The following is a 27688-nucleotide window of genomic DNA, read 5'->3' on the forward strand; positions in this document are numbered from 1 at the left end:
GTTTTCTTACACCATCTATGGCAGTATCAGCCACTTCATTATCGGTCTTGGCTGCATAAAATTATGGCGAGTGATGCTTAAATTCAATCTTTTTTAATCAGGTCATATTTCCGTTCGAGGAGCACCACTATGTAACAAAATTTTGTTTTGTGCATTAGAAAGGGAAATCTTGACTTTCTAATAAGTCATGTAGTAGGTGACCGCATATGTACGAGGCCCAGTATCACCACATACTAGAGCGGTAATTAAGGTTGGTAACCCGCTCATGAGGGAGTTCAATTTAGAGCAATGTCTGGAGACCATAAAGTTACAGCTCCACTACCGAAGAATGATATCCACTCTTTGGGAGTTGGATTCCTAGGATACTGAAGCAAAGAATAGAAGACTGCAGAAGTAGATTGAAGAATTCAAATCAAAGTCAAAGCAAGATGGAGGAAGAGCTAATAGAGGAAAACAAAGAGAATTCCTACTACTCCATGGTGCTCCAAGAGCACATTGCAGCAAATAGCCAAATGCAGGTAGAAAGGCAAGCCACGGAGCAGCAATCGGAGAAAGAGAAGTAGAAGTATATGAAGCTTGACGAGTCGTATGGCTGAAAGGCATATGCAATAGATAAAGTTTATCATAGCTTATAGACAAGGCCAGGACAACTCAAAGGCAGCTGAATTTGTGCAATAGTGCAAACAAACCAAACCAAAAATGCATGTGATTTATGGCAGCTGAATTTGTGCAATAGTGCAAACAAACCAAACCAACAATGCATGCGATTTATATGATTTCTGGGAGTGCCAAATCTGGTAAATACATTCATGACAGAACACCTGTTGAGGGGGAGGGGTCCCCCCTAGTGGACAGTTCTGGCCACAATAAGTTTTGTCAGCAAGCCTCCGGGACTTCTTCTACTGCTGAAAATAAGTGTAGATGTGTTGGGCATATATGCAACAACCATGGAGAGCTTAGTGATCTTGAAGGTCATTGCCCTCTCTCTCTCTCTCTCTCTCTCTCTCTCTCTCTCTCTCACACACACACACACACACACACACACACACACACACACACACATTCTCATTGCTACCTACCTATAATAGTATGGCAGCTCAATGAAGAAGAGTTAAAAAACCCAAAAGCCTGCACTATCACTAGGTCATTACTCAAGAGCTCTGAATGTTTAAAAAACATATTGGTGACACTGGATGTGTGCTTAATTTCTTCCTTTTGTGTTTTTTTTTTTTAAAGGGGGGGGGGGGGGGGGGGGGGGGGTGTGCTCAAAAAATTGTGCATCCACATTGTCGTGTGCCGATTTTAGCAAGTTGCAGGTAGAACATGTTAATATTGCATATTTGCTTAATTGTATTCATTAGAAGATTTAGGCTAATTAAGTTTTCATCGAAATCAAAGCACAGTATTCCGTTCATTATGAAGAAGGGAGCAATCAACAAGTAGGCCATGCGAGTGAAGTTCAATTATGAAGTAGGTAGGAGGGACTTGGACACTATGAGAGATCGTGGTTTAGTAGTATGCCTTGTGTAGGGTTTCCCTTGGCTTTAGTGCTCTTGACAAGCGTCCAAGGACCATCCTTCTAGAGGACCACACTGTCACACTCTACCTTTTTGCTCTATGTTATGATTTTGAAGAGCCTCACTGATGAGACCAAGTTTTGGCTAACTAACAAACTCAAGTCAATCATAAGGAAGAAACCTCCAATTCAAAAGAGGCTCCCTGCAGGAGGGATAATTTCTTCTCAAAAGTCTTCAAAATCATCAAGGAGGTGGAAATCAAAGGTCTCCTTGAGGAAGCATTCCACCACTGAAGAGGAAAAATCATCAGTGTAATGTAGACACAAGAAAGAAAAGTGATTCTTGTTACAAATCCATGCATCCACATTAAGTCATGTGCCAATTTGAGTAATTTTTATGTGTATAATGGCTTAAAATTTTATGTGTATAATGTCATGGTATTTGATTTTGAGAGAGAGAGAGAGAGAGAGAGAGAGAGAGAGAGTTTTGCGGTTGTGACCTGCAGGTGAATCTTGTAGACTGGTTGAAGGTAATGGTGGGAAATCGGAAATCAGAGGAGGTGGTGGACCCAAATCTTACAGAGAAGCCCTCTCCTCGTGTGTTATAAAGGGTGCTATTGATAGCTTTACGCTGTGTGGACCCTGATGGTAATGGTTTAGGCTGTTACAAAGGCAATCCAAATGTTCAAGAGAATTCCATCATGATGATCAAGATATCAAGAATTTTACTGACTTGTATAGTTACTTTCCAAGAGGCAGAGCAATGTGAGAGAGCCTAGATGTCCTTCCTTGAGGGTAATAAGGGCCTATGCTATGACTTATCTAGCCATGCCTCAGATGAATTTCTTTATGGGTTCTATGTTAGTCTCATTTATTTGCCCTCATAATACATGAAACATTTGAAGAGGCATTCTACATGGGATTCTTCACCTTTCGATCCCCAATTTTCGGCCCAGTTGTACAAAACCTTTGTGCAAGGTTTGTGTCTTACTTGGCTATTGAAGAAAAGAACAAAATCACCATGAAATTTATCACCACTATAGAGAAAGAGCTTTGCACCAAGTACCGCAAATCTTTGGCAGACCTCCACAAGCGTCATCAAGTGGGATAACCCGAGCACTACCTAGCTATCAGCTAGTTGTATCATGGATGACCCAAAATTGGAGGGGGAAATGTTAGCTGCACATCTAACAAATGAGCCTTTATATCAGCCTACATTGTAAATGTCCATTTTTTTGCACAATCTAGACGTATCTAGCTATAAAATTTTGTAATTTATTGATTCCCATACCAAGCATGTAAAGGATTATGTAATTATGAGCTACATTGAGTGGGGCTACATGCTTCTAGATTGTATTAGTGAATCCCTATGGTGTAAGAGTTAGCAGGTTATCCATTTTTGACCTAAAACCTTACACCTAAGGCATAAAAGCCAATTTTTGTAAAGCATTTGTAACTTCTTTTTGGATAGTAAGCATATGGCACGATTACAACGCACTATGTACTCTCCTTCTTCCTTCTCAAGCTTGCAACTCTCTCATGAATGGTTTATTTGGAGCATAGTCTATTCCATTGTGTTTGCAAGTGAAAGATCTACACGACATTGTAAGCTTCTCATGATAAATTTGTGGTTTTGTTATAGATAATCCTCTTCTAAATCTGCTCATAACTCAATTTTTACATATCCAAATTGCATTTTATGCATATGGGTATTTAAATAGCATTGCTAAGCTCTATGGTGCATTCAAGACAAAAAATAGTTAGGTCAAATCTACCTTGTAGATAATAAGCGTGATTGTGGCAAGTGGTTGAAAGGGGGATTTGAGACCATAGGTATGTGTCTTTAGTCATTTCTTATCCATCCTACAAGTTTGGTCACGTTTGGAATTCATTTTCTTAATGAATCGATGAGATTAGCTTGCACATGTCTTGATAGTTTTTGCTACCTAACATGTAGTTGAGTGTAGCTTTGGGTAGATAAGGATTGAATGTGTTTTCCAAGACCCTAACCTCTTGTAGCCTCCACGCACTAGCCAAATTGACTCCGTCCAATGGTATGACATTTATGTATGTGGTTTTCATTGTCTCTATGATAAGATAGCAAGACTCGGCAACTAGCAAGCTTACATCAGGTGTCTTGATGTAAAAACTCGTTGAGATATTTTATTTATTGCTAACTATCTTGGGCAACATCTTGCATGTCCTTCTCTTAAGCAATGTTTTGCAGCAAAACGCATGTTGAGATATTTGAAAGGCACTGCAAATTTTGGTTTGGTCTATCAATGATGATTGACATCATACTCTATGCCATCTCTCTCTCTCTCTCTCTTTTAGGTTACATAGATGCATGGGCTAGCTCGCACATTTACATGCAATCTACTAGTGGCAATTGCATCTTCATCAATGGTTGTCTTCTTGCTTGTCCTTCTATTAAGCATTGTTTTGCAACAAAATGCATGCTGAGATACTTGAAGGGCACTGCAAATTTTGGTTTGGTCTATCAATGACAATTCATATCAGACTCTATGCCATCTCTCTCTCTTTTAGGCTACACAAATGCAGATTGGGCTAGTTCACACATTTATCTATGCAATCTACCAGTGGCAATTGATTCTTCATCAATGGTTATCTTATTTCTTGGACCAGCCAAAAACAACTTTGTGTTGCAATTTTTGCAACCGAGTCTAAATATGTTGTTGCTGCACTGCTTGCAGCTTGTGAACTGATTTGGCTTCAACAAATGTTGATTGACATTGGTCATCCTCCTCTTTCTAGCATGTCCTTGCAGTTTTTTGTTTTGTTTTCGGAGTTAGGGCACGCCCGGCCGCTCCCCTCATACACCAAAAAAGTATACAAGAAGAACGACTAGGACTATGCACCCAGAAACCGAAGGCAGATGCTTTTGTCACTAGTTTCCTCTGGACTACGAGAGGCCAGAATTATCTACACTCTTATAGCCATGACTAATCCCTTGAAAGACCCATTTTGCCAACTTGATTTGGGCGTGACAACGACCAAGTATCTCTGTTCAGAGGCCCAGGTACTGCGGGACTTGCTTCGGTCTTCCCTTTGGAGTTGCCTCCTCCAGGTAACTTATCGCTCACCTCACTAAACTGCCTTTGAAACCCGACGGTTTTCCCCTAGGAAATGCCATACCCGCTTGGAAGGGCGTCGGCTCATAGGTGGCGTCCGCTGAGGTTGGTGATCTCCCTTTTGCACCTACCAACCCCCTTTTAGGTGAAGTTGACCCCCCCCCCGAGGGGGAATGGCACTTGGGCACTCTTGTAGCTCATTTGGCTTCGCTTGGGGAGAATTACGTCATTTCCCCCGTAATTAGATTGCTATTAGTCTTGCAAAAGACTATGTACAACACAATAAGTCAAAGCATATTGTTGTAAACCATCATTATGTCCTATATGAAGTATGTAAAAGCACAATCATGATTGAACATTATCCCAGTGACAAGATGATTTTAGAAATTCTTACCAAAGGCCTCAATGAGTCACACTTCCTTCTCTTGTGCTCAGAGCTTGGAGTTGCCTTAGCTTCACTCTTTTTAGATTAGAATCTCTAATGTCATGGTACCTTTGTACATATTGTAATCTTCCAGGCATCATGCACAATTCACACTTGCACAATGCGGCCACTTTGTCACTTGTATATTTGTACATAGATACACAATGCACTTTCACATCAGTAATTTTGGTTCATATTTTTACGTTTCTATGTGGGCTTGGGTTTTTTCCTTGTACTCCCCCAAGGATTTTTTCATCTAGAGCTAGAGACCTTTATTTGAGTGGGGACGTTGGAGCTATATATGGCTCACTCTACCTAACTTGGTCTCACCTTCATATGTAAGTTATCCTCAATATGAATTGGTCTTTTGGAGTGTATATGGTCTCTCTCTCTCTCTCTCTCTCTCTCTCTCAATATAAATAAATAAATATATAAATATATAAATAAATAAATAAATAAATAAATATATATAATAAAAACAAGCCCCAGGTTATCAATCCCTTTTGTCTTGGACTATGCAATGTAGGTGGGCCTAATCTTGTATCAAAGCTGCCAAGAGAACATTGCACATGGGTCTAATCATAACATAACACACAAATGGATGGCCAAAGTGAGATAGCCAATCTTACGATATTCGATCTACTAAAGACTTATGTTACCAAAGTAGATCAATGCTCACAATGGAAAAAGTACTTACTTCTTGTAGAGTATGCGTACAATAATACTGTACATACTTCTACGAGAAAAGCACATTTTGAAATCATTGAGAGAAGACCTAAAAGTCCTTTGCTACTTAAAGTACATGGGAAGATCTTCGCTGCCGATGAGTATAGCCGTGCCCTACAAGAATCTTTTCAAAAGATTAAGGAGGCTATATCAATCTCTCAAGAAAGGAAAAAGCTGCTGCTGACAAGTACAAAAGGGTCCACATGTTAGAATCAGAAGATTTTCCTTATCGTGATGCAAGGGCTCTGCTTTCTTGAGAAATAAAGTATCATTTAACACGACTCTATGTGTGGGAGGAATCACAGATGGTTGCTAGGTGCAAATTTTACAGTGAGTCTTTTACTTCCCTCGGTGCCATAACATAAATACATGTGTTGGCCTCCACAGGATGTACCATATCTAGCAGGGTTCTTATCCTTTTGAAGCTATGGAATGGTGGGTTCTGCTGCAACCTTGGAGAACTCTGGAGTGTACATAATTAGAGATCTGGAAGAGGGTTTGGGCCGATTTGCAAGTGGATCTTGAGCCCTCCTCATTGGGATAAGAAATGGCTTTTGTTACCATATACATGTGGTAGTGATGTGTGTGAACACACTAGGACCGTCGGGGCATTTTTTCCCTCTTTAGGAGGTTTTTTCCCCCGTGCATTGTATATACGCCCATCACTCTAGGGCTATCTATCTTTCCATTGCACACTAACACACTCTCTATTGTGTGCCTTGAGCTTCCTTCGTCTTCTCCAAGCTGTGTGCGTTTCTCTGCAACCCTAATTCCAACAATTGCTATCATAGTAGGTTACGTCCTCTCGGGCTCAGTCACCAGCTGCTCCAACACACGCATGCTCAGTTTCTCCGGTTACAGTGAGGTTTGGCGAGCGTTAGCAAGTCAACAAATATTTTGGGTAAGCTCGTAGAGCTTAGTCTGCTCAGATTTCTGATTCGGGCTCATTTCGGCCTCCGTTTCCACAGGCAAGTCTGCATAGGCAATTTCATCATTTTGTGCAGAATTTTTGTCAGTGCCGTTTTTTGCATAACAGGTGCCTTACAATCTTATACGGTTTGTGCTATATAGCACGTGTTGTTCCCGCTCCGTTTCTCCTATTTTCGGGCAGTTTTCACATTAGGTGCAGCATTTACCATGGCTGACAACAACACAAATGTCTTCAAGATGTTTACTGCTGAGGACAGGTTGGATGGGGACAATTACTCTATGTGGGCTTATATGATGCAACACGATATTGTGTCAAAGGGCATCTGGAATATTGTGCAGGGCATTGATGTACGTCTTGGTTCTGAGGATGTAGGCGATGTTGAGGATGTTGCAGGTCTTGCTGCAAGGATTGCTGCTATTAGAGTTGTTTTGCCTACGGCAGAACAAGCTTGTTGGGATGTAAAGGAGGCGCATGCTCATGCATTGATTGCGTTGTCTGTGAAGCGCACCATTGTTCCTCACATTTGTTCAGCAAAATCTGCAAAACAGACTTGGGATATTCTAGCAAGTCTTTATGCAAGCCGCAATGAGGCTAAAATTGCTTTGCTGCATTAAGAGCTGGAGTCAAAGATTATGCATAAGGAAGATGATATGGACACTTTTCTTTCTGGTGTCAAGGATATCAATGAGCAACTTATTTCTGCAGGTGAAGTTATTTCAGACAGTTCCCTTGTGCAGACTATTCTTGATGCCTTACCAGATTCTTACCAGACTTTTTCTAGTACTTAGAGACTTATGACCCAAGGAAATCCAGAAGTTGTCAAGTTTGATGCGTTATGCACATTGCTGTTGCAAGAGTCCCTTTCCAGAAAAAACAGGACTAGACAACGTGCAATTGAACAGGCTTTTATTGCTTATCAAAGAAAGGGTGGTAACAGTAATGCAACCACTTCTTATGGTTCTGCTGCGAGTGGCAAAACTTATGTTCCTAATGCTTCTGATGGCAACAATTCATTTGGAAATTCTGGTGATAAGGGCAAAAAGAAGATGTGTTGCCATTATTGTAAAGCTAATGATCACTTGATCAAGAAGTGTCCTAAGTTGAAGCCAAAGAGGCTAAGAAGAAAGAGGGTGGTTCCACTGCAAATGCTGGTTCCACTACAAATGCAGCCATTGTTGAGTCTTCTGTGAAAGGAGACCGTGTTGCTGATGTTGATGCCGAATGGGCTTTTAGTGCAGAGTGCACTTACAATCCTGCTATCCATGATGCATGCTTGTCAATTGCTGCAGATTCACATGTGTGGTTTTTCGATAGTGGTGCTACGAAGCACATTACCTCACATCGTGAATAGTTCACCTCTCTCGAGTCTGTCCCTCATGGGAATTTAGTCACTTGTGCCAACAATGTCTCTTATCCGGTTCAGGGAGTTGGAAAGATTGTGCTTACTGCTGCTAACGAAAGTTCTTTCACACTTGTTGATGCACTTTATGTACCTGGGATCAAGAAGAATCTTTTGTCTGTATCTGCACTTGCTAGACTTGGACTTGTAGTCAAATTTGTAGATGACAGATGCATAGTTCATGATCTCAATTTTGGTGATGAAATCGTTGCATCTGGGCTTTTGTGATTTGGGCTGTATAAGCTCACTTTGTATGAGAAGTGTGGACAAAATTTTGCAAATGCAATTGCAGATTCAAGGGCTATTTCAGATGCAAAACTTTGGCATGCACGTTTTGATCATCTGAATTTTGCCAGTTTACTGTGTTTGTAGAAATCTGACATGGTTGCGTCTTTGCCGCCTCTTGAAGCACCTGCCAAACATGTTTGTGAAGGCTGTATTTTGGGTAAGATGCAGCGTTCTAAGTTTCCAAAGGATGGTTCAGTTCGGGCCACATGCAGGTTTCAGCTTGTGCATAGTGATGTTTGTGGGCCCATGCAAACTCCGTCCTTGGGCAATTACCTTTACTTCATGACTTTCATTGATGATTACTCCAGGCATGCATGGGTATTTCCGCTTAAAGCGAAGTCCGAAGTTTTTATGTGCTTCAAACAATTTCTGGCTATGGCTGAAAATGTCTCGAAATGTACTATGGGCACCCTCCGTTCCGATCGAGGGGGGGAGTATATGTCTGATGAATTCAATGCATTTCTGGCTAGTCGTGGGATAAAACACCAATGTACAATGCCTTAGACACCGCAACAAAATGATGTTGTTGAGAGAAAAAATAGGTCACTTACGAAAATGACACGATGTATGGTCAAAAGTCAAGCTTTGCCGCATTCTTTTTGGCTTGAGGCCATCATGTGTGCCACTTATGTACTAAACAGGTGTTCTACAAAATCTTTGCAGTTTATTACTCCATATGAAGCATGGCATGATAGAAAGCCTTCTATTGAGCACATGCGTGTTTTTGGCTGTTTGGCATATGCTTTGGTGCCACAAACAAAGCGCAGAAAATTGGATGATAAGGCTGTCAAATGTATTTTTTTTGGTTATAGTGCTGAAAGCAAAGGTTAAAGGTTGTATCATCCGCAAACAAAACGTATTCTGGTTTCACGGGATGTAGTGTTTGTGGAAGATTCTGTTTAGCCCTTGCTGTCATGTATTAGAGACAATAATGTAAGCTCACATGACATTTATGACACTTTGTTGCCTCTTTTCAGTGGTGGAAATATGATTGTAAGTTCCAATGAGGCAAATGTATAGCCTATGGGGGTTGCTGAAAATGTTCCAGATCAGCCTATTAATGATGCAGATGTACATGATGTACTTGATGAGAAAAGGGTTGAAAATGAGCAGGCTAGAGGTATGCCAAAATGGTTGGTGCACACTTTGCATGACAGTAAACTGGATGCACCTTTGTCTAGTCGTACTCGTTCAGGCTCTCGCCATGCATCTTATGCATCAGATTGTTATGCTCTGGCTGTGTCTAGCTTACATGATGTTGAGGAGCCTCCGTCTTTTGATGAAGCATAGAATTCAGAAAATTGGTTGGCTGCCATGCAATCAAAATATGATGCACTTATAGAAAATGACACATGGACTTATGTGATTTGCCTCCTGGCAAAAAGGGTACTGAATTGGGTTTACAAGTTGAAACGCAAGCCGGATGGTGAGATCGATCGCCATAAGGCTGACTTGTTGCAAAGGGTTATGCACAGCAAAAAGGCATAGATTATGAAGAGACTTTTGCTCCCACTTGTCGTATGACTACTGTGCGTTTTCTATGTGCATTAGCAGCTCATTTTGGTTGGGAAGTACATCAATCAGACATTGTTACTGCTTTCTTGAATGGTGACATATTTGAAGAAGTTTATGTAACGCAGCCTCGCGGTTTTGTCATAAAAGGACAAGAGGACAAAGTGTGCAGATGTAAGAAGGCTTTGTATGGGTTGAAAAAATCTCCTCATGCTTGGTATGAGAAAGATGACACTCATTTGGTCAAACGAGGCTTTCGTAACAGTCCAACAGAAAGCAGATTGTATGTAAAGCATGAGGGTGATGTACTTCTCATTATGGTTCTTTATGTCAATGATTTGCTGATCATTGGACCAAATGAGAAACATATTTTTGAATTGAATACTGATTTGAATGCTACTTGGGGTTGTTGCATCATTATTTGGACATACAGTTTAAGCAGTGTGATGGTGGTATTGCCTTGTGTCAGAAAAGTTACATAGAGACATTGCTATGTAAGAGGATTGCAAACCTATTGCCAGTCCCATGGAAACAGGTTTGAAGTTGAGTCTACATGATGCTGGCGATCCTGATGATGTCACTATTTACCAAACTGCTTTTGGCTGCCTCATTTATGTTTGCAACATGAGGCCAGATATTCAATTTGCAGTCTCACAGGTCAGCAGATTTATGCATAGCCCAGGGTCGAAGCATTGGCAGGCTGTCAAGAGGATTTTTTGCTACCTTAGTGGCACTTTACATCTTGGCTTGTTTTATCCCAAGGGCGATCATTCCCGCCAGATTTACATGCTTTTTCGGACTCAGATTGGGCTGGTTGTTTTGACACGCAAGTGTCCACAAGTGGTTTTTGTTTCATGCTTGGCAGTTCATGTATATCATGGTTGAGAAATAAGCAACCTACTGTGGACACTTCGAGTTGTGAGGCTGAGAACAGGGCAGTCTTCATAGCTACGGTTGAGTGTGTATAGCTCAGACGCCTTATGGCTGATTTGGGTGTTGGACAGGACACTGCCAGCACTATCTACACTGACAGTCAGAGCGCATTGGCAGTTGCGAGGAACCCAATTTTTCATGCTCGCACAAAGCACATTGAGGTGCATTACCACTATGTCAGGGAGAGGCTGTCAGCAAGAGAGGTCAGCTTGGCTTATGTGCCAACACAGGACAACCTTGCATATCTTTTCACAAAGGCATTGTCTCGTGAGAAGCTCAAAGCTTTCCGCAAAGCTTTGGGCTTACTCCTCTTTGTGGACTGATCATGTCCTCAGGGCATGGCACTTCCGTTTACTCATGTCCCAACTCTCGTTCACCGCATCACTCCAGGGGGGATTTGTTACCATATACATGTGTGTGAACACACTAGGACCGCCGGGGCATTTTTTCCCTCTTTAGGAGGTTTTTCCCCTCGTGCATTGTATATACGCCCATCACTCTAGGGCTATCTATCTTTCCATTGCACACTAAGTAACACACTCTCTATTGTGTGCCTTGAGCTTCCTTCGTCTTCTCCAAGCTGTGTGCGTTTCTCTGCAACCCTAATTCCAACAGCTGTACCTAAACAGACCAATTGTATCATTTAATGCAAGAAAATTTATGAAAACAGAGCCTTTGCCTTTCCCATTAGTTTCCCTTCTTGTGCTGCTGGTTTAGACCTTTACAGGCATTGCTTCTATTGAATTTGTGAAAAACTTGGAGGCATGCCATTTGAGCGTATATGCCCTTTGCAATTTGTCATAGCATGAGTCTTGATAAATGTTCACTTTGAGATAAAAGTTTAATATTTTGTTCTTTTTATTTCTATCTTGGTTTCGATCAAAAGAAGATAAACTCTGTGATGGGAATAAGTGATCTTGTAAAAAAGACTCATTCGTTTTTTCAAGTTATTTTTCCCATTGTCGATCTTTATTTTATAGTTCCACTATTTAATACTTTAGCAAAAGAAGATATCCTAAGCACATACCAAGTTTACATTATGAAACTAGAAAAGCCAAACCAAAAGCTAAATGACAATTAGCTTTTTCACTTTATCTCAGCTTTTTATAATCATCAGTCAGAGCTCCCAAGTTTCTATATCATAGATAGTTACTCTTTCTGCATTGGATTGGTAAAAGTTCATGTACTTTCATGAGATCCCAATATGATCAAGATACGAGGTTTAAAGCAAACTGTCCTTCAGTAATATCAAGAGCTTTAGCCTTAGATCAAAAGGACCACTAGTTTACTCAAAAGGTCCAGTACAAAAATCACTAAGGTTTCCCCTTCTATCCTAGCATGCCGTTACCAAGAACCTAGGGCTAGGTCAGGATCAAAAAATAACAATAAAGAGCAAGAAACCCTAAGTTAGAATACACCCCAATAGCTTTAGGTACTATTAAACAAAAAATTCATAAGGTATAATCAAAACCAAGTTTACTCATAATCTCAGCCCACATCAAAACCATTCAAGATGTAAAGAATACATGTGATTAATCTGTTTGATTTGCTTATGCACATTATAAACTCTTAGTATGTGGTAATATCACCAAATCATTCCCTATTGTTCTTATTAGAAACAAGCAAGGAAGACACTTTATATTATGATCCAAGACCCATCTCATACCGATTTATCAGTTTTAAAAGAGATAACCATAACTAGAATAGTAAGAGTCCAAGACAACCAATGAGGATGCAGTGATTAATCACCAAAAAGGGAACACAAGTAGTTCCACTAAGGACTACAATACCAAGAGCTGCTAACATCCAATCCAAGAAATGCTATGTCATACACCTTATCCAACTACGGCCATCAAAACTAACTGCCATAGTGCAAATGAAATGCTGAAGACAACAAGTTCTTGAACATACGATAGAAAGATAACCACCAAGCTTTTCACAAACTACAGGTGATTTGCCAACTAGTGGTTGCTAGAGACAATAAATCAAGCAAACCAAAAGGCCTACATGTTTGGGCCAAAGAAAAAAACATCAAACCAACATGATACTAAAGGTAGAGCAACAAACCAAAAACTTATATACAACAAATAGAACCAGAAGAGTCAATCAACAGGATTGCCTCCCGAGATTGAACCCGAAAACCAAATGTTTTTGAAAACCTTATCCTTCATAAGTGTGATGCAACTAAAATAAAACTACATGCCATCAAAAGGTTAAGTATACAAAGCCCAAAGTGTCAGGCCTAGGATAAGACGGGCTAGGCCAAGGGCTTGGATACATATGCAGTACATCTATATTTAGCAGGCTAAGGGCCTATATTATGCATGGTTGGGTGGAGAGTTGCATGTGGTAGCTCCTAGTCTCTTACACTGGTATTAAAGCTCAGGGGGAGAAGGGAAACAAAAGAGAGGGCGTGGAGGCATGGATTCTCTCTCTCTCTCTCTCTCTCTCTCTCTCTCTCTCTCAGACTTTCCCTCAAGCTAGCATGAGGTGATGATGCCACGGCCTGGGCATGGTCCCTTGATACTACAAATATGAAGAAGAGAATGTTGGAGGACCCCTTGCACAAACATCTTGTGTGGCCGACTTGCATAATACAATGCCTGATGGAGCTCGTTGGGAGTGCATGGAGTTTCTCATCAGTATTCGTTTCTATAGTGGCCCACATTGAGCAACATTCGTGATGTGGTCTCCTTAGATTTGTTATGTGCGCTGCACCATTCGATGCCATGGAGTTATTTTTTGCTCTTTCACACTTAACTGCCCACTTAACCTATTTTGGGCCTTAAGGTATATCTAAGAGGGGATTATCCCAAAGAGGTGAGGGGATTCTCCCAAGGTGGTGAGGCTGCAATGATCGGGCGAGGTGGTGAGGTAATCAACCCTTTGGGGTTTTGAAACTTTTGAGGAATTCAGAAGATGTTCGGCAACATCAAGCACTACACACATTGATTAAAAATTGCGGGTGGCAAGGCCACCTTCTTGAAGGCTTTTTGGCAAGAGCTGAAAATCACAAAAGGATATCCCAATAAGAAAGTCAGCAAACAAGTTAAATTTACAAACGAAAAAGTTGAGAGATTGACACGTGCAAGATGACACAAAATCCCTACGTCTTTGAAAGTCGACCAAGTTTGCAAACATGATGCATGAATAATCAAGATTGGAGCTCATTATGATCTGTATCATGCAAAGTAGAGGGAGTCATTAAATGACATGAAGGTTGTCGTAGCATGGACCTTCTCCCAGGTTGTGTGAGACACAATCAGGTGGAAGTCTTTCCATCTCCATGCAAGGGGTATGTCTGAGTAGATCGGTCATACACATTCAATTTTTAATATGAGAGGGTAATTACCCCAGTAGTTGGTTGACAAGGTCACATGTAAGAAGATTTTTAAAGTTAACTTGATCTTGAGTCTGTTTTTCAACGGTATGCCACCAACTGAACGAACATTGCAAGGCTTTACATGTAATCATGTTTGGACAAAGTAGCAAGTATCACTGTGAGGCTACTCATGAGCATGGCCTGCGGAGAAAAACTTTGAAATTTGGTGCCTCCAAGAAGTTGATACGGACACGAAATCCATGCACGTACATTATGAAGAAAGGCTACAGACGACGCCGACGTCGACAACAACACCACGGGATGCTACGAGTCGCAATGCCAAGGGTGGAAATTCAAGCAAGTTGGTACGCAAGTTAAATTTCATGGATACAATTTTGAACTTATTCAATGTTGCAAAATTTTCTACAATGCCAACTTGAAAAGCAAATGTTGCTCCGGTCAAGGAGAGTTTAGCAGTTAGACAAAATTTGATAGCTAAGCTTCATGAGCTATCTCTTTCAACATTGAGTAGTCTAAGGATTCTCCATACTACGTATGATCCAACAAGGTCGATTCTCTACGAAAGCTCAACAAGGTCAATTTTATTTTGCCATGTTATCTATATATCGACAAAAGCACCCATTGGCTATGAGCACAAAGACTCCCATCTTGTCTAATTTTTTTGATGTATTTATGCAAAGCAAGGCTTCATATTGTAGAGAGGCTTCAAAAGTTTGGAATATGCTATGAACATACAAACTTGGGGGGGGGGGGGGGGGGGGGGGGGATTTTGCAATATGTATGAATGCACTTTCACTAGAGGTTGGTAGTATGAATTAAGTCAAGGGGTCATGCATGGTTTGTATGATAGCACTGTATTTCTCAGTTTACCTAGCTATGAGTCAAATTCAAGTAACGACTATTGGCCACGACGTGGCAACAAGATCAGACAGCTTTAAAAAATTTAATGAGAAGCAAGGCTTCTATTTTGTGCCAAAGTACTACCCATTGGCGTAAGATCAAGGGTAATGGCACACATGTTTGGTGAATTGGCAATACGGATATAAGCTCAATTTTACGTTTTGCAACATCAAACTGTGATGTATCCATGCCAACACAAATTGTGCAAGGCACATATGGTACCGACTCAGATTGTTGTTGAGACCGTCTTTGAAACCAAGGGCTTATTACTGTATTTTTTTGATATGCATGCATGGGATGCCAATACGGTGGGATTCATTCCACTGAATCATTGTTTACGCTTCCTCTATAACACCAGCTATCCTATCAAGGAAATCCTTATCAGCGTCATAGTCAGAATGAGATGCATAGAACAACCAGCTAAATGTGGTCAGAAATGCCATTCATGAGCCGAACTTGCTTGTGGACAATCCATTTTGGAATGGTCCATCAGAGCTGTATGTATTGGCAGATGTGTGTCGTCAAAGCAGGAAAAAGTCATTGCCGAGGAGACTACATCAGAGCTAAGCCGCTATGGATGCAGGCTAGAGGAGAGCCAATGCTACTCTCTCTCGATCCATCTCCTACTATGTCAAGGCCAAGATATTGGGGAGAGATCATTGGAGCAAAACCACTCCGAATAAGGCTATGTCAAAGGAAGGTAGCCGATTTCACGGCTAGATCTGAGGAGAGCCTAAAATGCTATTTCTCGCTCTTGCTATGTCCAAGTTGATGTCGAGAAGAGTGCTTGATGCCAAAAAGTATAGTAGTCGATGGCGTCTTTCTTCATCGGACGAAAGCATGCCGAATCTCCTAGTCAATGTCAAATTCGAGGAAAGGTGGTCTTTGAAGCCAATCCACTGCGGATATGTCAAGAGATGTCCAAATATCCCTAATGCCAAGAAGAGCATAAAAAGCCAAAAAAACTCACCAATGCCAAAATCAAGCCAAGAGACGATGTCGCTCTCTCTACATACATGTATGGAGAGGTTGTCGAAGCCATAACCGTCGATGGTCGAAGAAGATGATGGTCGACAAGGGAAACCAATGCCGAGCTGATGGGCCAAAGACAAAACATTGCCAAGTTGGCGAGCCTATGGCTTGCCTATATGGGGAGCTTGACATCGATGTCAATAATCAGGAACCAGAGAGATACCCAATCTCTCCCTTACTATGTACCACTCCGAGACGATGATGTTCCACAGTCATCGGAGGAGAGCCTAGAATGCTCTCTCTCATTGCTCTCGTGCTCGATGCAAAGAATCATGTGTGTGTCTATGCGTACGCTCAATCCCTCTCTCTTCTCGCTTTCGATGTCGGATCTTCTCTCTCTCTCTCTCTCTCTATCTCTCTCTCTTGCAAAACTGGGTGTGTGTGTGTGGGCGTGCACGCATGCGCGCGCGCACACACACACACACACACAACCTTGCTCTCTTTGTCTATTGTACCGCTACAGAGGATCTTTACTTTGTGCTAATGTGTTTACAATGTTTCTTTTTGCTCTTCGTACTCAATGCTACCCAAAAGAAATCCTTAGTGCTACTTATTTTGGCCTCACACACTCCTTTTGTAACCTATTTACTAGTGCTGCTTCCTTGCTTGCTTCAGATTGTGTGAGCTCCAATGTTCAATCTCCCACTCTGTCAGTTGAGGAGGTGCTTTGAGCTCAAAACTCCAGATTGCTTCAAATCCTCTAGCACTTTTTTAATTTTATTAATCAGCACCAAAGGCTTCAATTTGCATGCTTGATTCTGTAGATCTTTCTGTTGTCATCAATTCTACATGCAAAATTTATTTTTGAGCTCCTCTAAGGTCTAAGCCTTAGCCACATGTAGAAGGCCGTGCACGTGCTGAGAAGGCAGGTCGAGCCGGGTGCTCCCCGCTCTAATTGGATCTAGATTTGCAAGCTCAAACATCAATCTCCGTGGCCATCGATCACATGCAAAGTGTTGTTGCAAAGCTTCGAAGAACCATCCTACCATCGTTGTCTCACAGAGGCTTTGATACTAGTTTGAAAGTGCACAAATGCGTGCGTGTGCATGTGCATGTGGGGAAGGGGAGAGGAGAAGAAGTAACAATTTGTGTGGGTAAAGTAGGCCTCTTAGGAGAAGAAGTGAGAGTGCTCCTTATTCATGTATACGTATAATGAATAAGGGTAAGTGTGGTCAATGGGCGGCTAGACATCTCGGGCGAAGGCACATCACCTTTACCCCAACAATGATTTGGGTTATACTACAGTTTTTGGCAATGGTTCCGCAATTATTCACCAGGGAAATTTGGTTATTTTGAAGAGCAAAGCGTTTGACTTATTGTACAGTGTACTCTTTGTATGTCTCTTTTGTGAAAGCGAATTCCAATGATGTTGTCAAGGTTCCTTCTACTAAGTTGTGGCAAAGTCGGCCTGGTCAAGAGTTGGCATCTCACAAAGCGGAGGGTGAACAAAAGAAAGCTAGCAAGAGGAGTACATCAAGGTCGAGAGCAACAAAGGAAGAGTTGGCAGCTCACAAAGTGGAGGGTGAACGACAATGACAAAGGAAATTAGAAGTAGCCATTTGAGAGGTTAACTAAAGAACAAGAAGTAAAGAGCAACAAGAGTTGATTCAAAAGAAATTGCAAAAAATGTGAACATTTGAACATAAAGCTGCCTTTTAGTAGTTACAGGCATAGGGTAGGCAAAGGCACATGCCTTGAAGAAGAAAGGTTGATCTCACTCCTCTTCTTTGGGTTGAGTGACATCGGCAATTAAGGGATTGAAGATTTGCAATTCTTGAGAATGGTTGGTGAGGAGAAAGTTTTTGCCATATTGGAATGAGGCCAAGCAATTGAGCTAGATAGCCAGTCACAGTCTCTCTCTCACGCACACACTCACATAGAGCAATCCTAAGAAAAGAGCTAGGGTAGGATCTGGTTTAGGTACACTCATATTGTATGAGCAAATTCAAAGAAATTCAAATCTTTCCAATTCAATCTTCCATGATATTCCATGATTTTGAATCAAAATTAAGTCAAAAGATAACAACACTTGGGAGTACAAATAATAAAAAACAATATGGTGGCTTATTCAAACATTGTCCTTAGTCTCTAACCCATCCTTTTACCTTTCATTGGCTCCCGTACCCTATGTGATAAATATATTGTTGACATAATAGAATTTTGACACTAGTGACGACATTGAATAGAAAATAATAAAAGAAACTTACATTGATTAACTCTCATGAACAATACAAAAGCTTTGTATTGTGTGTAAGTGTGTGCGGGCACACGCGCGCACATGTGTGGGTGGAGAGAGAAGAGATTCAAATAGGTCAAGTAGCTTGAGATTCCCTCAATTGACGGCGGATGGTTTCACCTAAAATAAAGCTAATAATAGCTTTAAAAATTAGCAGCTTATTGATTCTCCATGATGTATACAACTAGCTATATGCTAGTGAGGATTACTCTACTCTTCTCAATGGCAAAGGGTTTACACACCTCATGGGGCATACACAAGACATCAAGCCATGACTACGGAGGATACGCATGCAAAGAGTTCTTGTCCATAATGCTACACCTATTGGGAAGAAAGGTCGCAATCGGAGCACATCAAGATTGAGAGCAATAGAGTAAGATTTGGAAACTCTCAAAGCAAAGGGTGAAAGACAAATGGAAACAAAATTAGAAGAAACCACTTAGGGGTTGGCTAAAGAACAAAAAAGCAAAGAGCAACAAGAATTGATTCAAAAGAAGCTACAAACAACGTGAAGATGTGAACGTAAAGAAAACCTTTCAATTCTTACATGCACAGGGGAGGCAAATACATGGGCCTTGAAGAAGAAAGGTTGCATCTTACTCCTTTGAGTGACATCGACAATCAAAGTATTGAGGATTTGCAATTCTTGAGAAGGGTGGGCGAGGAGCAAGCTTTTGCCACATTGGATTTGAGGCCAAGGGATTGAGCTAGATACCCATCCACGATATCTCTTACTCTTTTTAGTGTAGTAGTTGAAGAGGGGGGGGGGGGGGGGGGGGGGGGGGGGGAACTAGGAGGGAATTACAGCATTATGATCAAGATGTCATCATGTCGTAGACTCCATATGAACCAGGGCACGCTGTGTGAGCATTGCCATTATCTTTGTGATATGCATGCGATCAAATGCAGACACCATGTGAATTGTGTGTGATGAAAATGTGAATTGTATAGGAAGGCCGACACCCTCATTTTTTACATTATATAACAAAGTGTTACTTCCAAAAAAAATTCATATGTGCTTGCTTAATGGTAAAGCTTCGGCCTCGGATCATGCAGGTTGCAAGTTCAAGACCCAATCCTGCAATGTTTTTTTCCTTTACCCACAATGTGCAATCATCTTTCATCTTCCATTGTTGATCCCCTCTAGCTCAAAGGTGTCATTTAGTCCCCCAACCGGGGGGGGGGGGGGGGGGGGGGGGGGGGGCGTTGGGAGGCTTTGGTGGAGAATAGAAGATGGAAATTTTTGACTTGGGTGGATTGAGTGGTTTTCCTCCAAAGTCCATGTCAATCTTGCCACCTCAATATTTTAATCTAAAAAAAAGGATATTTACTTGAATCTTGTATTAAATCATTTTGCCAATATTATATACAATGTGCCTAGGTGGCATAAGACTACTTGCAGCTATTTGTCGTTTGCATCTTTGTACCATGTTATGCACTCTTAAGCCTCGCCTTCGTGTGAAATAGAGCTGAGCTATCTTTCACAAATGGGAGAATTCTATGAAGTTCTTACAGACGAGTGACATCTTTGGATTTCAGAGCAATGCATGTTGGCCTTTTCATTTGGGGCAAAGAGCATAGGATACCATTAGACTCCATCATGTAGCATATTCGCAAGAATTTGCTTTGTTTTGAGCATATACACAAGATAGCTTCACTAGAAGTGGCCACAGCAGGCTTCCTTTTGCTCAACCACGCCATGCATGAGTTGCCAAGCATGACGCGACACATATGCGACAACTAATTTGATTTGAGTCAAAAAAAGCATGTTGGGTGGCAATGATCCCCCTTAGGATAAAACATATAGAGCCACTCAAGTAGAAAAATATTCCCATAGGAGTGGCAACAGGCTTGCAATTCTCAAGGAAAAATCTATCCAACAATGTCTTGACATACTTTGTTTGACACAATGCAGAACCTCCATCACCTTGCTCTATGGAACATGCCCAAGTCTAATTTTTTAAAACAAGCCTTTAAATCTGGCTTAACATAAGCAGTGTGCAAGATTCTCATTTGCGATTTAGGGAGTAGCATGACATCAACATAGTGAAGATGATTGAAAGTAGATAATCCACATGTTTGACATACAAAGTGCTCTCTAATTGACTATTTTGAAAACCATGTGCCACCAATTAAGCATGTATCTTCTCATACCAAGCACGAAGACTTGCTCTAAGCCTAACAAAGCCCCCACAAAGCTTTTTCAACGTAGAATTATTGTTTGCCTACACTTTTTCTAACAAACCACGAGGTTGTGTTATATAAATTCCTCTTATAAATCATCATTCAAAAACAGTCTAGCTCATATACATTCCAACCATAATAAATGGTAGTCATACAACAAGTGGAGCAAATTTTTTTATTGAAATCTATCATGCCTTTCTCTTGGGCATAACCTTCTTCCACAAGGCCATTCTTATTGACATTGAGTGTTACTATATAATACCAAGCGAGATTTCTTGAGTGAAGTATAATCCAAGCAAGTATACATGGAGAGAATGTATGAATGGTCTAAAACATCATAATTAACATGTTTGTGCAAATGAAATCACCATATATCTCATAACTCAAATTTAAAACCATATTAGCATCTCTAAATAGTACATTTTATTTTATCTTCCTTAATTTCAAAACTACATAACGTCAAACAAGCTTGGAGGTGCAATTGCACAAAGAAGATTCTAAGAAACTCCACAACACCTAGAGATATAACTATTTGAAGACCTACAACCTTTCAATGACTATAGCATCTATGAGGAGTCACATTCATCAAATAGTTTGTAGCAATAAGCCACTTTGTTTTTACTTTATTTCTTCATTAAATGAAATTGATTTCTCCTCGTCTCACTTATTCAAAACAACCAAAAGAAAAGCAATCCGATGCATGTGAGCCATGTTGAAAACTTGAACAAGTTTGCACCAACAATTTTGACATATTTCTAGCTTCCTCATTTTCAGCCCTTTCCTCATCAAATATATCACATATATCTCGATCAGTATGATAAGCAGATTTGTGACATTATTTGAAACCCACATAGGTATCATACATATTTTGTGACCAAACATATATCTCTTTACTACATGACAATAATGGCTATAAAAGAATCTCCATACAAATTACATCTTGACTGATCAAAATATGCTAAGATTATGGATGAGACAACATATAGCCCTTGCTCTCTTACATGTAATGGTCAAAATTACATCTCACAACCTTATCACATGAAAACCTCTAGGTAAAACACATGTGGAAAAGCTTGGATTTTGACATTCTTACATATGAGGGGTATATAGCTCGATACATTGGCATTTTCTCCCATGACTAGTCATAAATGCATTTACTTTATTTAACTATATACTCCCTCCCTTGATTTGAATAGAGGGTGCCCACACTACATCAGCATACATTTTCAACCATAAGTAGGAATTACTTAAAAGCGTATTTTGAAATTTGCATTAAGTGGCTTTACCCAATGCATATCTTGAGTAGTCATCAATGCAATTCCCACTGTATGAGTTATTATCAAAACATTAGGTATGAGTTACATAGGATTGAGATTACCTACCTTGTATTCCCTACATTGAGTTAAATCGTATTACCTACATTGAGATCATGAATACATGTATCACAACCACAAATCTTATTACAAAACCAAGTTTAACAAACACAAAGATAGATAATAAATTCTTCTTAATCCGAGGTACATATAGTCCATCAACAACTGTGAAAGAGTTGCTACTTACAATAGTAAGCAAATTTTTACCACCTTTCTTATGTAGATAAGAGGAATTGTTGGTGCATGTGACACATTTCCATGAAGGAAAACCCCAAGAGAAGTGAAAATATCACGATATCTAATGTGGTTTAACAAACACAAAGATAGATAATAAGTTCTTCTTAATCCGAGGTACATATAGTCCATCAACAACTGTGAAAGAGTTGCTACTTACAATAGTAAGCAAATTTTTACCACCTTTCTTATGTAGATAAGAGGAATTGTTGGTGCATGTGACACATTTCCATGAAGGAAAACCGTGAAAATATCACGATAACTACTGCGGTTTGTAGCACCAATCTCAAAGTAGCCTGCATGTGAATAAACTATCATTTCCATACATGCATCATTTCTTGTGTAAGATTCAGTGGTGGATATTCCAAAGTCCTTTTACTAGAATTCAAGCTTGTATCGACGAAAATGGTAAAGTTATATACATTTTGGTGCAGAAACTGTCAAAATTTTCCTATTTTAATACTAAATATTAGACAAATTTAAATAATTTTCCCTTGTTGGTTGGAAAAACTGTTACTTGTGAGCAATCTAGGCTATGAGCACCACATGTCCAAAATCGGCTACAAAAGACTCTTGCATAGTAATATGAAAAATAGTTGGTGCAAATGTGACAATAATGGAGGAGGCAAAGCTATCATAGAAAGTAACCAATAACGGTCATGCCTTGGGCCTGCGTATTCCAGCACATTCAAGCAATCTCAACCGTCCATTGCATTAGCATTCTAACAGTGAACAGGAAAATGCATGACGGATGGGAATCTCCCTCACCCCCACTGTTCCGGGCTGGAATAGGCGAGGCGCCGGGACAGGGAACAGGCTCGGCCTCCGCCTTGCCTATTCCAGCCCGGAATAGGGAGATTCCCCACCTCATCATGACTCGTCCCTGGGAGTTCTAACTCGGCTAATACATACGATCCACCCGTGGTATGAAGGAACATGGTGTTGCAGTCAAAGCTAATCATGATACTTTGGGTAATGTAATGTCGTTTTCTGTTGAGCTTATTGTTTGGGCCCCCACCACGACTGGCTCCACTCGATTCCTTCATTTTGAACATGAGAGAAGAATTTGAGTAAGCAGTGCATGCCTTGACAGTGGATGTTCTCTCAACGACTATGATATGGAGCAGCAAGTTGAAAGAGTCTTTGGGTGGAGATGCTAGGTGTCCTTCCATGCCTTTGAATGAAGAATTGATCTCCTGTCATGTCATCAACAAGGTATCCAGGAGCATTTCTTGCATTGCACAATGGCCCCTCTTTCTAGAGTTGAAAAAAATGCCGACTACTGATAGGCACACAGTGCATTGGGAATCTAAGGTGACATGACATTTGATACTTAGAATGTGTGGCGTGTTCGGAGCCACCTTATGCTTGTGCAGGTGAAGATCAATTACTATTCAACATGTGACATACGTGACAATGGAGCTGAAGGTATGGTGACCCTATGCCCCCTAGGTAAAGAAGGAAACTTGCAGATGGTCCTTTGTAAAGTTATGACCTCAGGATACCATATCATACAAAGAACCTGAGCGGCACATGATAAATGGGGCGGTGTGTGTCATTATTCATGAAAGCTCAGATGGTTTGAGGGTCCAATCCCGACACAATGGATGGATGCTGGTGGCAGAGACTCCCATGAGCCACCAGTCAGCACCAGTGGATTAACCACATTTTACAAGGTAGTGATAACAGCCAGGAACATAATACAATGTAGGAGAATGGGGAACAAACTCACGCTAGATGTCAAGGACTTCTACTGCCCAGGGCCCGAGAGAGACACAGATGGGAAAAGAGTCTCAAGGCTGTAAAATGCTAAGGATATGCCTTCGCAGCGACACCTGCTCGGGTAAGCGCCCGTCCAAATTGATAAAGTCACTGTGTATCAGATTATCAAACATGATAAGCTGAGACTGGTGACCAAGCTGCTCTTGCAAAACGGTATAAAAGGAAATGGAGCTGTCAGGTGGGACAACCATGTCACCCCAGCTGCAAATGATGGTGCACCTTGGCAAATGTTGGCGACAGGGAGAGCCATCCCCGACAATCACTACCCCCACATCATCATAGTTACTTGTAGCTTCATGATGCACTTCACTATTGCCACCTTCGATGCTCTTGTCACATAAGCCTGCATCAACAGCGCCTAAACTATCCATGTTATCAATTATTGCTTTTTCAATGCTTCCAGGTACACTGCCTTGGTCTGCACCAATGTTGGGTATGCTTGTGCCTGCCCCCATACTCTGAAAGAGATGCACAGGTGACATTGCCTCCAATAAATGCTTCCCTCCCATTGCCGGTGTCATGCATGACAAAGCCTCTACACCCCTCTTTTGCTCATACTTGAGATGCTCCACAATGTCATATACTCCAGCCATACCTATAAAATTGCAAGGCTGCCTTATGTCTTGCTCTTCTTCGTCAATCTCTGGCTGGAGTTGAGGCACCAAAAAGCCGGCTTCAGCTGCCCGCCTTTGTTGCAAGTGTTGAGCAGCCTTGAATCGCTCCCACAACACAAGGGTGCACAAGTGGGCTCCTGCAAAGCCAAAATTCCATCAAGAATCGCTCCACATCAAGCTACCAAATTAACAATAATGATGTTGGTATGAGGATTGTGAAGGCATCAACATATCACTCTTACAAACATCAATCAAGCACAGAATAAGGAGTTGAAACTGTTGTAGATGCCCAGTGCCAGATCTGTGTATCAGCCAGGGTTTAAAATTTCATGGATGAGATAGCAACATTGCCATATCACACACGTGGACAGCGACTATGTGCCACGTGAGGATTTCCATCATAGACACCACTAATCTCAGCATAAGACTACATCAATATGCAGGATAAAGGAGTATCAGCATTGTCGATGCACGTTCCCACGTGAAAATGCCGAACATCATCATCAATCACGTTGGGGGTACATGGGAGTATTGCATATGCCCCTTGTGACACGGCAACTACACATTTCTCCTCATCCCATCATAGAAATAAATTCTTGTTCATGATGGGTTGTCCAAAATTTATTTAGCAAATCCCTGGTCATACCTTCATCAAGCCACTCTAGAGAGAATGTGGCTTACCCGCTGAATGTCCCATAAGCGTAAGTCTATGAGGATCTGCACCAAACTGCTCGGCATTGTCCAGAAACCATGTCAGGGCACTCGAAACTTCCCTTACCTGCTCCCATGCTAAGACCTGCAGAAACCTCTCGTCTTAGAAATGCATATTATAGTGGTACCACATCTTGAAAGACAGAAGAGAGGCTGCTATGCTACCTCAGGAAAGAGAGTGTATTGTACAACCACTGTGAGGACTCCAGAATGTGCAAGACAAGCACCCAAATGAGAGAAAAGCTCTTTACTGCCAGTAGCCCAAATGCCCCCATGCACAAACATCACAGCTGGCCATTTACGCGGTCGCCCTTGACTAAATGTTGCTGCACCCGGCACATACACGTCCAGCCTGAAGCACCAACAATGTCGAAATTCAACAAAGTGTAGTCTCACATGCTCACTATGAATGTGATAGAACACATGAGGTAGTCACAGTACTGGGAAACCACAATCGGAGCCCTCAGTAAAACTAGTCGGGTTGAACTGGCATCACCGCACTTCTCACACTTGGTTTGCTCTTTACTTCATAGATGGAGAGGCGGCAATGGGGAAAACCTGCAAGAGCTGACGAATGATGGGCACTCCTGGAAGTACAAAGCTTCAACAGCTGCTACCACACAGGGTATTCGATGTCAAGAGTATACCATTCATGCATTACGCATAATGTATGTGAGTGAAACTCTCCTAAGCCAATCTCCCCTGACTATAAAGATACTGATGAACTTCGACTCTCAAGTAATTACAATGCCCTCTGTCCAGTTCAGGCCAGCTTTGAAGGGGCCTGTTATGACTTCTCTTCGTTATGGAATACAGATCAATCAGGGAATTGCAAGTGGAGGGGGAGAGGATGAACACTTACAGATTGCGTTTGGCTTTTCCATATGCAACATTGCGCACAACGGACACATTGAAGCCGTTGAGCCATGGGAGGCGCGTACGGGGCAGACGCAGGCGATTGTGCTTCTTGACAATAGTAATTGTGGGTAACGCCATAGGATAGGAGGGGAGAGAGGAGTAGATGAGAACCGAGCGGGAGAGCGAGGGCACCATCATCGCGAAGCCCAGGAGTTCCTTCACAAACAGGTAAGTTAACAGGGCTGCGAGCCTAGCCTTGGGCCACGCACCCTGCGTCGACGCCACATGGGCCGCTGCATTATAGATCGCCATTAGCACCATGGTTAAGGCCATCGTCTCCCTCTCTCTCTCTCTCACTCCACACACACACAGTGAGACACAGGAGCTCCGGGGCTTATAAAAGTTCATTCCCGTGTACGGGTCTCTCAGTTCTCACACTCGAGTCTCGCCATTGTGAGTCTCGACTCTGAGAGTCTCTAATAGCTACTGTGTGGTCGCGCTTCCACCCCACTTTCTTTGGCCTCCTCTCACATGCTCAAGTGGATAACAACCGTTACGCGTATCCTTTTTGATTAGACTAGCTCACGCGACCACCATGACACACATCGTGTTTACAAAGCGTAACATAAACTTCAAGGTTTAACTACGAGAAGACTCAAGTACAAAACGTAACACTAGGGAAGAAAGAGGAACCTTTTACTGTACAAGATGGTTATCTTCTCTATGGCAATAGACTATGCGTTACTAACTCACTACGTGAGAAAGTAATGTATGAATCTCATGCTCCTCCTTATGCGGGGCATAGAGGGATCGAGTCTATTCTAAAAGGGATTGAAACATATTTCTATTGGCCTACCATGAAAGCAAAAATACAATAGTATATTTCTAAATGTGTGGTATGCCAAAAGACGAAGTTTGATAGAGGGAAGCAACCTGGATTGCTTCAACCTTTGCCAATCCTTAATTCACCATGGGAAAGCATATCCATGAATTTTCTCTTTGGATTGCCTAAGTCTATCCATCGGAATACGGGAGTATGGATGGTAGTAGACAGGTTCAGTAAACAAGCTCATTTTATACCTGTCAAAAAGACTATCAAAGCCCATCAAATGGCAACCCTCTTCATTTCACAAATCTTCAAGTATCATGGCTTGCCAATTTCCATAGTGTCGGATAGAGATCCTAGAATGACCAGTAAATTATGGAAGGGTCTCTTTGAGAATTTAGGGACAAGGCTAAACTTCTCTTTGGCCTATCATCCGTTAACAGATGACCAAAGTGAAATAGCTAACCTAACAATTATTGATCTACTAAAAGCCTACGTAACGGAAGTAGATCAAAGGTCCCAATGGGAGAAGTACTTACCCTTAGTGGAGTATGCCTACAATAACACTGTACATACTTTCACGGGAAAAGCACCTTTTGAGGTAATTGAGGGAAGATCCAAAAGTCCCCCGCTACTTACGGTACACGGGAAGATCTTTGTTGCAGATGAGTATAGCCGAGACCTACAAGAATCTTCCCAAAAGATTAAGGATGCTATCTCTATCTCACGACAAAGAAAAAAGGCTACTGCTGATAAGCATAGAAGAGCCCAAGC

General features: G+C 41.4%; 1 protein-coding gene across 2 annotated transcripts; it reads right to left on the reverse strand.

Annotated features, from left to right (window-relative positions):
• Positions 1 to 23657: 23657 nt before the first annotated feature.
• LOC147417505 (putative isoprenylcysteine alpha-carbonyl methylesterase ICMEL1) lies at positions 23658 to 26610 on the reverse strand. 2 transcript variants are annotated; one of them, XM_086506823.1, is made up of 5 exons: positions 26093 to 26230; positions 25672 to 26014; positions 25396 to 25582; positions 25201 to 25315; positions 23658 to 24656 (listed from the first exon to the last, which is right to left on the reverse strand). In XM_086506823.1, exons 3-5 carry the CDS (start codon positions 25513 to 25515, stop codon positions 23917 to 23919), a joined length of 975 nt encoding a protein of 324 aa, XP_086362949.1. In that variant the 5' UTR covers positions 25516 to 25582; positions 25672 to 26014; positions 26093 to 26230; the 3' UTR covers positions 23658 to 23916. The 2 variants fall into 2 exon arrangements, with proteins under 2 accessions (XP_086362949.1, XP_086362948.1); XM_086506822.1 differs by lacking the exon at positions 25672 to 26014 and having other exon boundaries at positions 26093 to 26610.
• Positions 26611 to 27688: the final 1078 nt, after the last annotated feature.

The sequence above is a fragment of the Adiantum capillus-veneris genome, chromosome 30, assembly GCF_014529385.1.
Source record: "Adiantum capillus-veneris isolate H3 chromosome 30, ASM1452938v2, whole genome shotgun sequence".
Lineage (NCBI taxonomy): Eukaryota > Viridiplantae > Streptophyta > Polypodiopsida > Polypodiales > Pteridaceae > Adiantum > Adiantum capillus-veneris.

Coding starts and splice junctions, on each gene's coding strand:
- LOC147417505 (XM_086506822.1), bottom strand. CDS start 26,496: ATGAACTTTTATAAGCCCCGGAGCTCCTGTGTCTCACTGTGTGTGTGT. Junction 25,583..26,092: donor GGAAAAGCCAAACGCAATCT/GTAAGTGTTCAT, acceptor TTGGTGCTTCAG/GCTGGACGTGTATGTGCCGG. Junction 24,657..25,200: donor GCTTATGGGACATTCAGCGG/GTAAGCCACATT, acceptor TTGGCTTTGCAG/GAGCCCACTTGTGCACCCTT.